Genomic DNA, 14276 nt, shown 5'->3' with positions numbered 1-14276 from the left:
TCAACCTCTCCGTTCCCACCGCATGGCAACGGAGGCGTTTGCCTGACCGTAGCAGCTGGAACAGTCCATTGCAGGGGTGGAAGGGGTCTCCCATGATTTTATTTGCTCTGGAGTTGCACCTCCTGATGTATAGTTCCTGCAGGGGGGCCGAGTGAAGTTCCCATTGTGCGTTCGGCCGAACGCACTACTCTCTGCAGAGCCTTCTTGTCCTTGGCAGAGCAATTCCCAAACCAGATGGTAATGTTCCCGGACAAGATGCTTTCCACCGCCGCTGCGTAGAAGCGCTGGAGGATCCTCGGAGACGCTCTGAATTTCCTCAATTGCCTGAAGTGGTAAAGGCGCTGCCTTGCCTTACTCACGAGTGCTGCGGCGTGTGATGTCCATGTCATATCCTCGGAGATGTGGACTCCCAGATATTTAAATCAGTTCATGATAAATTCTATAATGTGTTGTGTCATTTTTAAAAATATTTTTTTTCTATGGATGTACGGAAACTTAATTATTTCTTTTATGTAAAGCGCTTTGGTTTCAACGCGAGTTGATTTAAACGTGCTATATAAATAAAATGTATTTACTTCTCTTACTTCTTTCTCTCTCAGTGAAGAATGTTTGTTTCTACGGAGACTGCTCGTACTACTGTGACATGGAGCACCCCCTCTGTGGGAAGCCTGAGTTGATGGAGGGCTCCATGGCTGCCTACTTGCCTGACGTTACTCTCGCCAAGCGCCTGTCCTGGAGGAATCCTTGGAAACGGTCGTACCACAAGAGCAAGAAAGCCAAGTGGGTGCACAATATACAGTACGATAGTCATAGTCAGCCAACAGTCATAAAATACAAGATACATGACGAGTGCATGACGAATACATGTCAAAATGAACATGAGAAGAAAGGATTGGGGATGTGCAAAGATTTGAGGATGGGGGAGTCTTTATAACAAGAGTACAGGAGCAAAGAGGTCCTTCTGTAGTTGCACAGAGCCCTAGTGAGATCACACCTGCAGTATTGTGTACCTCCTAATTTGAGGAAGGACATCCTTGTATTTAGGCAATGCAACCAGCGTAGGTTCACGAGATTGATCCCTGGGATGGCGGGACTGTCATATGAGGAAAGATTGAAAAGACTAGGCTTGTATTCACTGGAGTTTAGAACGATGGGGAGGATCTTATAGAAACATATAAAATTATAAAAGGACTGGACAAGCTAGATGCAGGAAAAATGTTCCCAATGTTGGGCGAGTTTTGCTCCCCTAATTTGAGGAAGGACATTCTTGCTATTGAGGGAGTGCAGCGTAGGTTTACAAGGTTAATTCCCGGGATGGCGGGACTGTCATATGCTGAGAGAATGGAGCAGCTGGGCTTGTACACTCTGGAGTTTAGAAGGATGAGTGGGGATCTCATTGAAACATATAAGATTGTTTAGTGTTTGGACACGCTAGAGGCAGGAAACATGTTCCTGATGTTGGGGGAGTACAGAACCAGGGGCCACAGTTTAAGAATAAGGGGTAAGCTATTTAGAACGGAGATGAGGAAACACTTTTTCTCACAGAGAGTTGTGAGTCTGTGGAATTCTCTGCCTCATAGGGCGGTGGAGGCCGTTTCTCTGGATACTTTCAAGAAAGAGCTAGATAGGGCTCTCAAAGATAGCGGAGTCAGGGGATATGGGGAGAAGGCAGGAACGGGGTACTAATTGGGGATGATCAGCCATGATCACATTGAATGGCGGTGTTGGCTCGAAGAGCCGAATGGCCTACTCCTGCACCTATTGTCTATTGTCTATTGAGTCAGTCTACCCCACGACAGATGGGGGGAGAGTTTGATAGCCACAGGGAAGATGGATCTCCTGCGGCGTTCTGTACTGCATCTTTGTGGAACCAGCTTCACAGAAAGGCAGCCAACATCATCAAGGACCCACACCATCCTGGCCGCACACTCATCTCTCCTTTGCCATTGAGAAGAAGGTACAGGAGCCTGAAATCTACAACAGCCAGGTTCAGGAACAGCTACTTCCCCACAGCCATCAGGCTATTAAACACAACACCAACAAGCTGTGAACAATAAGAATATATTGCGCTTTAACATAGAAACATAGAAACATAGAAATTAGGTGCAGGAGTAGGCCATTCGGCCCTTCGAGCCTGCACCGCCATTCAATATGATCATGGCTGATCATCCAGCTCAGTATCCCGTACCTGCCTTCTCTCCATACCCCCTAATCCCCTTAGCCACAAGGGCCACATCTAACTCCCTCTTAAATATAGCCAATGAACTGGCCTCAACTACCCTCTGTGGCAGAGAGTTCCAGAGATTCACCACTCTCTGTGTGAAAAAAGTTCTTCTCATCTCGGTTTTAAAGGATTTCCCCTTATCCTTAAGCTGTGACCCCTTGTCCTGGACTTCCCCAACATCGGGAGCAATCTTCCTGCATCTAGCCTGTCCAACCCCTTAAGAATTTTGTAAGTTTCCATAAGGTCCCCTCTCAATCTCCTAAATTCTAGAGAGTACAAAACCAAGTCTATCCAGTCTTTCTTCATAAGACAGTCCTGACATCCCAGGAATCAGTCTGGTGAACCGTCTCTGCACTCCCTCTATGGCAGAATGTCCTTCCTCAGATTTGGAGACCAAAACTGTACACAATACTCCAGGTGTGGTCTCACCAAGACCCTGTACAACTGCAGCAGAACCTCCCTGCTCCTATACGCAAATCCTTTTGCAATGTTTAATAAAAATTAAATGTTTATTTATTGTGTATATATACGGTCTATATCACTGAACTTTTCTCTCCTGTTCTGTATTATGTTTACATATTGTGTCGTGCTGCAGCAAGCAAGAATTTCATTGTCCTATCTGGGACACATGACAATAAAACTCTCTTCACTGTCCTGACCTCCAGACCTCGACTGTAATGTCCGCTACTTCAGAGTCCCAACGCGAGGCTCCACTCACTGCCTTGCGGCTCAGGGCTGCGCCACAGAGTCTAACAACGTCACCAAAGATCGGCTCTATGGAGATGCCGCAAGCTGTAAAGTCCCCTCACTCACCCACAACCCACGTCTGACACAGCCCAGCTCCACAAACCACAGTGAAACGCCACAGTGCTTTCTCCGCCTCCCTTTTCATGCACTCACACAGCTCCAGCCAGTCAGCTGAGATCATTCGCAGTATAATGTGGATAAGTGTGAGGTTATCCATTTTGGTGGCAAAAACAGGAAGGCAGACTATTATCTAAATGGTGGCCAATTGGGAAAGGGGGAGATGCAGCGAGACCTGGGTGTCATGGTACACCAGTCATTGAAGGTAGGCATGCAGGTGCAGCAGGCAGTGAGGAAAGCGAATGGTATGTTGGCTTTCATTGCAAAAGGAATTGAGTATAGGAGCAGGGAGGTTCTACTGCAGTTGTACAGGGTCTTGGTGAGACCACACCTGGAGTATTGCGTACAGGTTTGGTCTCCAAATCTGAGGAAGGACATTATTGCCATAGAGGGAGTGCAGAGAAGGTTCACCAGACTGATTCCTGGGATGTCAGGACTGTCTTATGAAGAAAGACTGGATAGACTTGGTTTATACTCTCTAGAATTTAGGAGATTGAGAGAGGATCTTATAGAAACTTACCAAATTCTTAAGGGGTTGGACAGGCTAGATGCAGGAAGATTGTTCCCGATGTTGGGGAAGTCCAGGACAAGGGGTCACAGCTTAAGGATAAGGGGGAAATCCTTTAAAACTGATGAGAAGAACTTTTTTTCACACAGAGAGTGGTGAATCTCTGGAACTCTCTGCCAGAGAGGGTAGTTGAGGCCAGTTCATTGGCTATATTTAAGAGGGAGTTAGATGTGGCCCTTGTGGCCAAGGGGATCAGAGGGTATGGAGAGAAGGCAGGTACGGGATACTGAGTTGATGATCAGCCATGATCATATTGAATGGCGGTGCAGGCTCGAAGGGCCGAATGGCCTGCTCCTGCACCTAATTTCTATGTTTCTATGTTTCTATAAATTCATGTGATCTAAGCATTTTTTGTCATCAAGTCTACTCCGCCATTCAATCATGGCTGATCTCTCTCCCCCTCCTAACCCCATTCTCCTGCCTTCCCTCCACAACCCCTGGCACCCGCACCAATCAATTTATATTGAATGACCATTGAAGAGCTCACTTCCCCAACGCCCTCTCTCGTTCTCACCGCCGTGCTTCAACTTGCCACTGCCTTCTCCATGTAGGTTCCCTCTTCCCCTCCACCTCTCCTCAACTACCCCCTCAACTTGTTCCCCTCACCTCTCTTTGATCTTTCCATCCACTGGCACCCCATACCCCTCTAACCCCAGCCTCATCACATCACAACAACCTTTCCCAACTCGTCTCTCATTAGGTCATAAGTGATAGGAGCAGAATTAGGCCATTCGGCCCATCAAAAGTCTACTCCGCCATTCAATCATGGCTGATCGATCTCTCACTCCTAACCCCATTCTCCTGCTTTCTCCCCATAACCTCTGACTGCTGTACTAATCAAGAATCTATCTATCTCAGCCTTAAAGATATCCACAGGTTCACCAGGTTAATTCCCGGGTTGACGGGACTGTCATGTGTTGATATAATGGAACAGCTGGGCTTGTACACTCTGGAATTTAGATGAGAGGGGATCTTATTGAAGCATAGAAGATTATTAAGGGTTTGGACACGCTAGACGCAGAAAACATGTTCCCGGTGTTGGGGGAGTCCAGAACCAGGGGCCACAGTTTAAAAATAAGGGGTGGACCATTTGGAACGGAGATGAGGAAACATTTTTTCACCCAGAGAGTTGTGAATCTGTGGAATTCTCTGCCTCAGAAAGCAATGGAGGCCAATTCTCTGGATGCTTTCAAGAGAGGGTTTGATAGAGTTAGATAGAGTCAGGGGATATGGGGAGAAGGCAGGAACGGGGCACTGATTGGGGATGATCAGCCATGATCACAGTGAATGGCAGTGCTGGCTCAAAGGGCCGTATGGCCTACTCCTGCACCTGTTGTCTATTGTCTATTGACTTGGCCTCCACAGCCTTTTGTGGCAAAGAATTCCATCCACTCTCCTCATCTGTCGCTATCAGCACCACCCGCTGCTCGTCCGAGACCTCACTCTCTTTCTATTGCAGGTGGGAAGTGAACCCCCGATACTGTGAGAAGGTTAAAAAGATGGCACCGTACAACACCGGAACCCGTCTGGTTGACCTGATGGACATGACCATCCTGGACTTCCTGATGGGTGAGGGAACATCCCTGTGTGCCTTGGCCCGTTGTGCTTGTTGGTGGTGGTGGTGGGAGTCGGTTCCTCCGGGCAGGGTTCGGGATGGAGACGTGGACTGGGCAGGGCGGACATGGGAAATGGCAGGACAGGGGATGGTGGAGTGGAAGGCCACTCTGTGGAATTCTCTGCCTCAGATGGAGGCCGGTTCTCTAGATACTTTCAACAGAGAGCTAGATAGGGCTCTTAAAAATAGCGGAGTCAAGGGATATGGGGAGAAGGCAGGAACGGGGTACTGATTGGGGATGATCATAGAAACATAGAAACATAGAAATTAGGTGCAGGAGTAGGCCATTCGACCCTTCGAGCCTGCACCGCCATTCAATATGATCATGGCTGATCATCCAACTCAGTATCCCGTACCTGCCTTCTCTCCATACCCCCTGATCCCCTTAGCCACAAGGGCCACATCTAACTCCCTTTTAAATATAGCCAATGAACTGGCCTCGACTACCCTCTGCGGCAGAGAGTTCCAGAGATTCACCACTCTCTGTGTGAAAAAAGTTCTTCTCATCTCGGTTTTAAAGGATTTCCCCCTTATCCTTAAGCCATGATCACATTGAATGGCGGTGCTGGCTCAAAGGGCCGAATGGCCTACTCCTGCACCTATTGTCTATTGTTTACTGTCTAAGGCAAAGGAGGGAACTGGGCTGAGCAGGGAGCCGAGAGTGGATGAACGTGTGGCCCTAGACCAGGGTGTGAGCAGTGAGGATTGTGACACAAAAAGCTGGAGTAACTCAGCGGGGCAGGCAGCATCCCCGGAGAGAAGGAATGGGTGACGTTTCGGGTCGAGACCCTTCTTCAGAGTCTCAACCTGAAACGTCACCCATTCCTTCTCTCCAGAGATGCTGCCTGCCCTGCTGAGTTACTCCAGCATTTTGTGTCTACCTTGGATTTAAACCAGCATCTGCAGTTCCTTCCCACACAGTGAGGATTGAGAGTTGTGTGTGTGTGGGCGGAAGGGACAGTGAGTGATGATAAGGACTGTGCTTGGTGGGGTGGGTTGTGTGGAACGGGGGTTGTGTTATTTATGGTGACCTTGGTGCATGGGGCAAATGCCGATCTGGAGGGCAAGCCCAGCTCGTCAAGCTGTGCCAATGCAGTTAAAGAACTTGAGCCAATATTGTTTGAATTCACACCAGTCTCTGCGTCCTTTCCGCAGGTAACCTGGACCGGCATCACTATGAAACATTCCAGAAGTTTGGTAATGACACCTTCCTCCTTCACTTAGATAATGGCCGAGGGTGAGTGACCATGAATGGCCCAATGTCAAAAGCAAATAATATTGAATAAACATATAAAGGGAACTATCAGTGATGGGGCAAAAATCGCAAAGGAAGTCCCACTTAACATAGAAACATAGAAAATAGGTGCAGGAGCAGGCCCTTCGAGCCCACGACCTAATTCACGACCTTTTTTACTCGTGGACATTTTTCATCATGTTGAAAAAACGCCCCGACCTAGATGCCACGAGTACCTACGACTAGCATCACGGCCTGCTACGACCTCGTGACGACCATGCTGCGAGTATAAGTCAAGGGCAAACTCGGCAGAGGTCGTGAATTAGGTTTGTGAAAGCGGGACAGGCCCTTAAAGCGACTTTTTTAGGCGACTGCCGCAAAATTTTTAACACGTTGAAACATTTTCGGTGACAATGGCGACATTTTTTGTTGTGGTAGGTTGTCGTAGATGCCAGGTGTCGTAGGTGAATTCCGTTAGAACTAGTCCCTGGCAGTCGCCTAAAGATCGTCTTAAAGGGACAGGCCCATAAGGAATGAGTAGATTTTAGTTTAGTTTAGTTTATTGTCACGTGTACCGAGGTACAGTGAAAAGCTCATGTTGCGTGCTAACCAGTCAGCGAAAAGTCAATACATGATTACAATCGAAACGTCCAACATGTACAGATACAGGATAAAGGAATCGCGTTTAGTGCAAGATAAAGTCCAGTAAAGATAGTCTGAAGGTCTCCAATATAGGGATGAGTAAAAGGATAGAATAAACATCTGTAGTGGTTAACCTGGGTAATGGAGGTAAATCCGTGCAAGAGTGAGATGCTGCTCTTTAGATGATCAGATATAAAAGGAAAGTATACAGTTAATGGCAGGACCCTAAACAGCATTGATGTGCAGAGGGACCTTTGAGTCCAAATCCATAAAGGGGCTGTCCCACTACGGCAACCTAATTAACCATATAGCCATATAACAATTACAGCACGGAAACAGGCCATCTCGGCCCTACAAGTCCGTGCCGAACAACTTTTTTTCCCCTTAGTCCCACCTGCCTGCACTCATACCATAACCCTCCATTCCCTTCTCATCCATATGCCTATCCAATTTATTTTTAAATGATACCAATGAACCTGCCTCCACCACTTCCACTGGAAGCTCATTCCACACCGCTACCACTCTCTGCGTAAAGAAGTTCCCCCTCATATTACCCCTAAATTTCTGTCCCTTAATTCTGAAGTCATGTCCTCTTGTTTGAAACTTCCCTATTCTCAAAGGGAAAAGCTTGTCCACATCAACTCTGCCTATCCCTCTCATCATTTTAAAGAACTCTATCAAGTCCCCCTTAACCTTCTGCGCTCCAGTGAATAAAGACCTAATTGGCAAGTTTAGAAAAGTTTGCCCTTGACTCATAAGCATAGCATGGTCGACATGAGATTCTAGGAGGTCTTTGTAACTCTCCTTCATGCTCGATAGCAGTCCCGGCGTACTCGAGGCCTCACAGCTAGGTCGCGGCGTATTTTTCAACGTTGAAAAATGCCCGCAAGTAAAAAGAGGTCGCCATGGAAAAAATCGATACTTTTTTTACTCGTAGGTTCAGTCGAATTAGGTCGTAGTAGGTCGGCATGTTAGTGGTAGGTAATCGAGGGTAGTCGAAGGTAGTCGTAGATAATCTTCATCATAGTCGAAGGGAGGTCGAAGGAGATCGAAGGAGATTGTCTTCACTATTCGGTGTCCAATTTTCCAAAGCTAGTCGTAGCTAGTCATAGCTAGTCTACAACCTAGTCAAAGGAGGTCTTCAACATGACACTTTTTCAAACTCTCCTAAATTCTTCTAAACTCACCAATTTGGTCCCCGCAGTGGGACAGCCCCCTGAAAGTAGCAACACGTAAATATAGAGTGGTAAAAAATGAATGTTGCCTATTCTTTCTCTCCATAGAAGCTGCCTCACCCGCTGGGTTTTTCCAGCATTTTGTCTACCTTCGATTTTTCCAGCATCTGCAGTTCTTTCTTAAAAAATGGATATGGTCTGTTTAAGATAGACTCAAAGTGCTGAAGTAACTCAGGTCAGGCAGCATCTTTGGAGGAGAAGAGGTAACATTTTGGGTCGGGACCCTTCTTCATGTTCCGTTTATTTTACTGCCAGGAGTACCTAAGGTGCAGTGGAAAGATTTATTGTTGCGTGCAATCTACCCAGTGGAGAAACTATTAATGATGTTTGCCTTCGTTGGTTGGGGTGTTTGTAAAAGAGTCAGGAGTTTCTGTTTGGGCCACATTTGAAGTAATGTGTGCAATTCTGGTCACCCCATTACTGCAAGGATCTGGAGGGTTTGAACAGTTTGCAGAAGAGTTTTACCAAGATGCTGCTTGGATTAGAGAGCGTTAGCTATTAAAAAAAAAGAGGTTGGACAAAGTTGGATTGTTTTCTCTGGAGCACGGAGGCTGAGGGGAGACCTGTGCATTCTCCCCGTGACCACGTGGGTTTTCTCCGACATCTTTGGTTTCCTCCCACACGCCAAAGACGTACAGGTTTGTAGGCTAATTGGCATGGCTTATGTGTAAATTGTCCCCAGTGTGTGTAGGACAGTGTTGGTGTGCGGGGATCGCTGGTCGGCACGGACTCGGTGGGCCGAAGGGCCTGTTTCCGCGCTGTATAGAAAACATAGAAACATAGAAATTAGGTGTAAGAGTAGGCCATTCGGTCCTTCGAGCCTGCACCACCATTCAATATGATCATGGCTGATCATCCAACTCAATATCCCGTACCTGCCTTCTCTCCATACCCTCTGATCCCCTTGGCCACAAGGGCCACATCTAACTCCCTCTTAAATATAGCCAATGAACTGGCCTCAACTACCTCTGTGGCAGAGAGTTCCAGAGATTCACCACTCTCTGTGTGAAAAACGTTCTCTTCATCTCGGTTTTAAAGGATTTCCCCCCTTTATCCTTAAGCTGTGACCCCTTGTCCTGAACTTCCCCAACATCGGGAACAACCTTCCTGCATCTAGCCTGTCCAACCCCTTAAGAATTTTGTAAGTTTCTATGAGATCCCCTCTCAATCTCCTAAATTCTAGAGAGTAAAAACCAAGTCTATCCAGTCTTTCTTCATAAGACAGTCCTGACATCCCAGGAATCAGTCTGGTGAACCGTCTCTGCACTCCCTCTATGGCAATAATGTCCTTCCTCAGATTTGGAGACCAGAATCTGGAGACCAATATCTCTAAACTAAACTAAACTTTCCTCAAGTAATAAATATAAACAATACATGTACCGTGCAAAAAAACTTCATCCGACATTCTCGGAGGCTGTGCATACATTCAACACTGAAGAAGGGTCTCGACCCTGAAACGTCACCCATTCCTTCTCTCCAGAGACGCTGCCTGTCCCACTGAGTTACTCCAGCATTTTGTGCCTCTCTTCAATACTGAATTTACGACCCAAATTGCAATTTTACCCCGCACCCGTGCCACTCATGTGGCCCCCTGGCGTGGAATCCCTTCTCTTATTTTGAGGGGCGTCTCCACCATACCGTGCCCCCTATGTCCAGCAGCGGAAGGACCCTAGACTGTGGTCCTCCCCCACCGAGCCTTGGCGTTGGCTGCACCGAGCTTCATTGCGTCCCTCAGCACGTACTCCTGCAGTCCGCAGTGGGCCAGTCGGCAACATTCCCTGACGGACATCTCGCTCCGTTGGGTGGTGAACAATGCTTGGGCAGACCAACGAGTGTCTTTCACCGAGTTGATGACCCTCCAGCAGCACTCGATGTCAGTCTCTGAATGTGTCCCTGGGAACAGTCCATAAATCACAGAGTCCTCTGTGACGGAGCTGTTCGGGATAAACCGTGACAGGGACCCTTGCAGACCTCTCCAGACTCTCTTTGCGAACCCACACTCTGCAAGCAGAGTTCAAGAACGAACTGCAGATGCTGGAAGATCGAAGGTACACAAAATTGCTGGAGAAACTCAGCGGGTGCAGCAGCATCTATGGAGCGAAGGAAATAGGCGACGTTTCGGGCCGTTTCGGGTCTGAAGAAGGGTTTCGGCCCAAAAACGTCACCTATTTTCTTCGCTCCATAGATGCTGCTGCACCCGCTGAGTTTCTCCAGCAATTTTGGGTACCCTCTGCAAGCAGAGTGTGGATTCGCAAAGAGAGTCTGGAGAGGTCTGCAAGGGTCCCTGTCGTGGTATATTCCTCCCCTGCTGAGTTACTCCAGCATTTTGTGTCTATCTCCTGTCATCCAGAATTCTGTTCCCTGGGTGGAAAAGTCAAAGACGAGAGGGCATAGCTTTCAGGTCATAGTGGGAACATATAATTGAGATGGGCGGGCAAGTCTTTCTTTACAAAGAGTTGCAGTTGCCTGGAAATGCTGGCAAGGAGGGTGGTGGAAACAAATATAATAGAAACATAGAAACATAGAAAATAGGTGCAGGAGTAGGCCATTCGGCCCTTCGAGCCTGCACCGCCATTCAATATGATCATGGCTGATCATCCAACTCAGTATCACGCACCTGCCTTCTCTCCATACCCCCTGATCCCTTTAGCCACAAGGGCCACATCTAACTCCCTCTTAAATATAGCCAATGAACTGGCCTCAACTACCTTCTGTGGCAGAGAATTCCACAGATTCACCACTCTCTGTGTGAAAAATGTTTTTCTCATCTCGGTCTTAAAAGATTTCCCCCTTATCCTTAAACTGTGACCCCTTGTTCTGGACTTCCCCAACATCGGAAACAATCTTCCTGCATCTAGCCTGTCCAACCCCTTAAGAATTTTGTAAGTTTCTTAAGATCCCCCTCAATCTTCTAAATTCTAGCGAGTACAAGCCGAGTCTATCCAGTCTTTCATCATATGAAAGTCCTGACATCCCAGGAATCAGTCTGGTGAACCTTCTCTGTACTCCCTCTATGGCAAGAATGTCTTTCCTCAGATTTGGAGACCAAAACTGTACGCAATACTCCAGGTGTGGTCTCACCAAGACCCTGTACAACTGCAGTAGAACCTCCCTGTTCCTATACTCAAATCCTTTTGCTATGAATGCTAACATACCATTCGCTTTCTTCACTGCCTGCTGCACCTGCATGCCTACTTTCAATGACTGGTGTACCATGACACCCAGGTCTCGTTGCATCTCCCCTTTTCCTAATCGGCCACCATTTAGATAGTGGCATTTAAGAGGCTCTTTGATTCAGATTCAGATTCAGATTCAGATTCAGATTTAATTTTAATTGATAGCACATATAGAGGGAATGGAGTCCGTCCAGGCAAAAATATTTATTTAATTCTCCATTATGTTCGACACACATATTGTTGTCGAAGGGGCTGTTGCTGTTCTACATTATTCAACAATAAGAGAGACAGCTTCAGTAACAGAGGCATCTGACACAAAGGTGGACATAGGTTTCACATCAAAGATAGGATTCAATAAAAAACTGAAGAAATCAAAGCCGGAGCAAGTCGGGATAGCCCAGGGGCACAGCGGTAGAGTTGCTGCCTTACAGCGCCAGAGACCCGTGTTCCATCCTGACTACGGGTGCTGTTTGTATGGAGTTTACGCATTCTCCTCGTGACTTGTGTAGGTTTTCTCTGAGATGTTTAGTTTTCTCCCACACTCCAAAGATGTACAGGTTTGTAGGTTAATTGGCTTGGGTTTTTATACTTGGTATGTGTAAATTGTCCCTAGAGTGTGTAGGCTTGTGTTAATGATCCTGGCCAGTGCAGACTCGGTGGGCCGAAGGGCCTGTTTCCGCGCTGTATCTCTAAACTAAACCAAATAAAGTCATTTGCCCCCTTGTACTGACTCAGTCACACCACTTTCCTCAATTATTTTAATATCCAAAATCTATTAATCACCATTAGTGACTGAACCCGAGCAGCCCTTTCGAGTATTGACTTAAACGATTTGTCACCATCTGGGGCAAGATGGCGTGACACAAGGTGCAACTAGTAGAACTGTTGCCTGACAGTCCTGACCCCGGGTGCTGTCAGTGTGGTCCATGCATGTTCTGTCTGTGACCGCATGGGTTTCTGCCCACATCACAAAGACGTGCTGGTTTATCGGTTAATTGGCCTCTACTAATTGCCCCTAGTGTGTAGGGAGTGAATGCAAATGTGGAATAACTTAAGGGCCTGTCGCACTTGCATGCGATTGCATGCGTTTGGCGTGACCAAACGGAAGCGCAGTTCACGCGAAGTTCGCCCTAAGTACGCGCTATGTTCACGCTAAGTTCGCGCGTGATGTCATTCGTGTCATACCTACCAATCAGCTGGGCATTTTTTCGGCGTCGGGCTGTGACGTCATCACGCAACTCCATGCCTGGCGGTGACGTCATCGCGCAACGCCATGCGCTAGGCGTACGCCGTCAATATGCTGTGTACGACGTCAAGATGCTGCGTACGCCGTCAAGACGCTGCGTACGCCCGCAATGCGCCTGCGGATTGGCGCTCAAAATTTTCAGACATTGCAGGATTTTCGGAGTCCCGCGCGATTTCGGGACCAGCCCCGCACAACTCCATACGCCTCCGCGCTTCTAAGTGGGACCGGCCTCGCGCGGCCATACGGTGCCCGTACGCCTCAAGCGACCACGTTTGGTCCCGCCAGACGCATGCAATCGCATGCAAGTGGGACAGGCCCTTTAGAACTAGTTTGAAAGGGTGATCGATGGTCAGTGTGGAAGTGGTAGGCCGAAGGGCCTGTTTCCATGCTGTATCCTTGAACTAAGTTTCTTCGCAGCTCAGCACACTTGGCCTATCCATGTACCTGCCTACATGGATAGGCGCTACAGGCAGGAAACATGTTCCCGATGCTGGGGGAGTCCAGAACCAGGGGCCACAATTTAATAATAAGGGGTTGGCCATTTAGAACGGAGATGCGGAAAAACCTTTTCACCCAGAGAGTTGTGAATCTGTGGAATTCTCTGCCTCAGAAGGCAGTGGTGGCCAATTCACCGGATGCTTTCAAGAGAGAGTTAGATAGAGCTCTTAAAGGTAGCGGAGTCAACGGATATGGGGAGAAGGCAGGAACGGGGTACTGATTGGGGATGATCAGCCATGATCACAGTGAATGGCGGTGCTGGCTCGAAGGGCCGAATGAATTACTCCTGCACCTATTGTCTATTGTCTATGGATATGGTAACTCCTGGTACTGTATATCTAAGCCAAACAAAACATCATCCCCACTCCACCATGTCAGAGGCCCCTTAAATACTAAATACATTTAAATGAGGCCATCTTTCACTCCTCTCAAATCAAGAGGATTGAGGAACAGTTTGGTCACCTCTCCCCATAATGTAAACTCCTCCATCTTAGGAAGCAATCTGTTGAACCTTTGTTACACTTCCTCAGTCACAACTATAGTCCCCCTAGTCCTCACCTTTCACCCCACCAGCCGGCAAATACCACACATAATCCTCCGCCATTTCTGCCACCTCCAACGTGACCCCACCACTCGCCACATCTTCCCATCTCCCCCCATGTCTGCCTTCCGCAAAGACCGCTCCCTCCGCAACTCCCTTGTCAATTCTTCCCTTCCCTCCCGTACCACCCCCTCCCCGGGCACTTTCCGTTGCAACCACAAGAAATGCAACACCTGTCCCTTCACCTCCCCCCTCGACTACATTCAAGGTCCCAAGCAGTTGTTCCAGGTGTGACAGAGGTTCACCTGTATCTCCTCCAACCTCATCTACTGCATCCGCTGCTCTAGATGTCAGCTGATTTACATCGGTGAGACTAAGCGGAGGTTGGGCGATCGTTTCGCCGAACACCTCCGTTCAGTCCGCAATAACCTAC

At 47.9% G+C, this 14276-nt stretch overlaps 1 protein-coding gene across 1 annotated transcript in view; it reads left to right on the top strand.

The window, feature by feature from the left end:
- The window catches only part of LOC129713739 (extracellular serine/threonine protein kinase FAM20C-like), a 51789-nt gene that overhangs the window by 22984 nt on the left and 14529 nt on the right, over positions 1 to 14276 (top strand). Inside the window, exons 6-8 of the mRNA XM_055663004.1 lie at positions 600 to 780; positions 5116 to 5225; positions 6427 to 6508. Of these exons, the coding sequence (XP_055518979.1) occupies positions 600 to 780; positions 5116 to 5225; positions 6427 to 6508 (373 nt within the window). The remainder of the gene's footprint in view (positions 1 to 599; positions 781 to 5115; positions 5226 to 6426; positions 6509 to 14276) is intronic.

This window comes from Leucoraja erinacea, chromosome 37, assembly GCF_028641065.1.
Source record: "Leucoraja erinacea ecotype New England chromosome 37, Leri_hhj_1, whole genome shotgun sequence".
In the NCBI taxonomy this organism is placed as follows: domain Eukaryota; kingdom Metazoa; phylum Chordata; class Chondrichthyes; order Rajiformes; family Rajidae; genus Leucoraja; species Leucoraja erinaceus.
The sequence above is the reverse complement of the archived record's forward strand: the minus strand, read 5'-3'. Positions and strand labels throughout refer to the sequence as shown.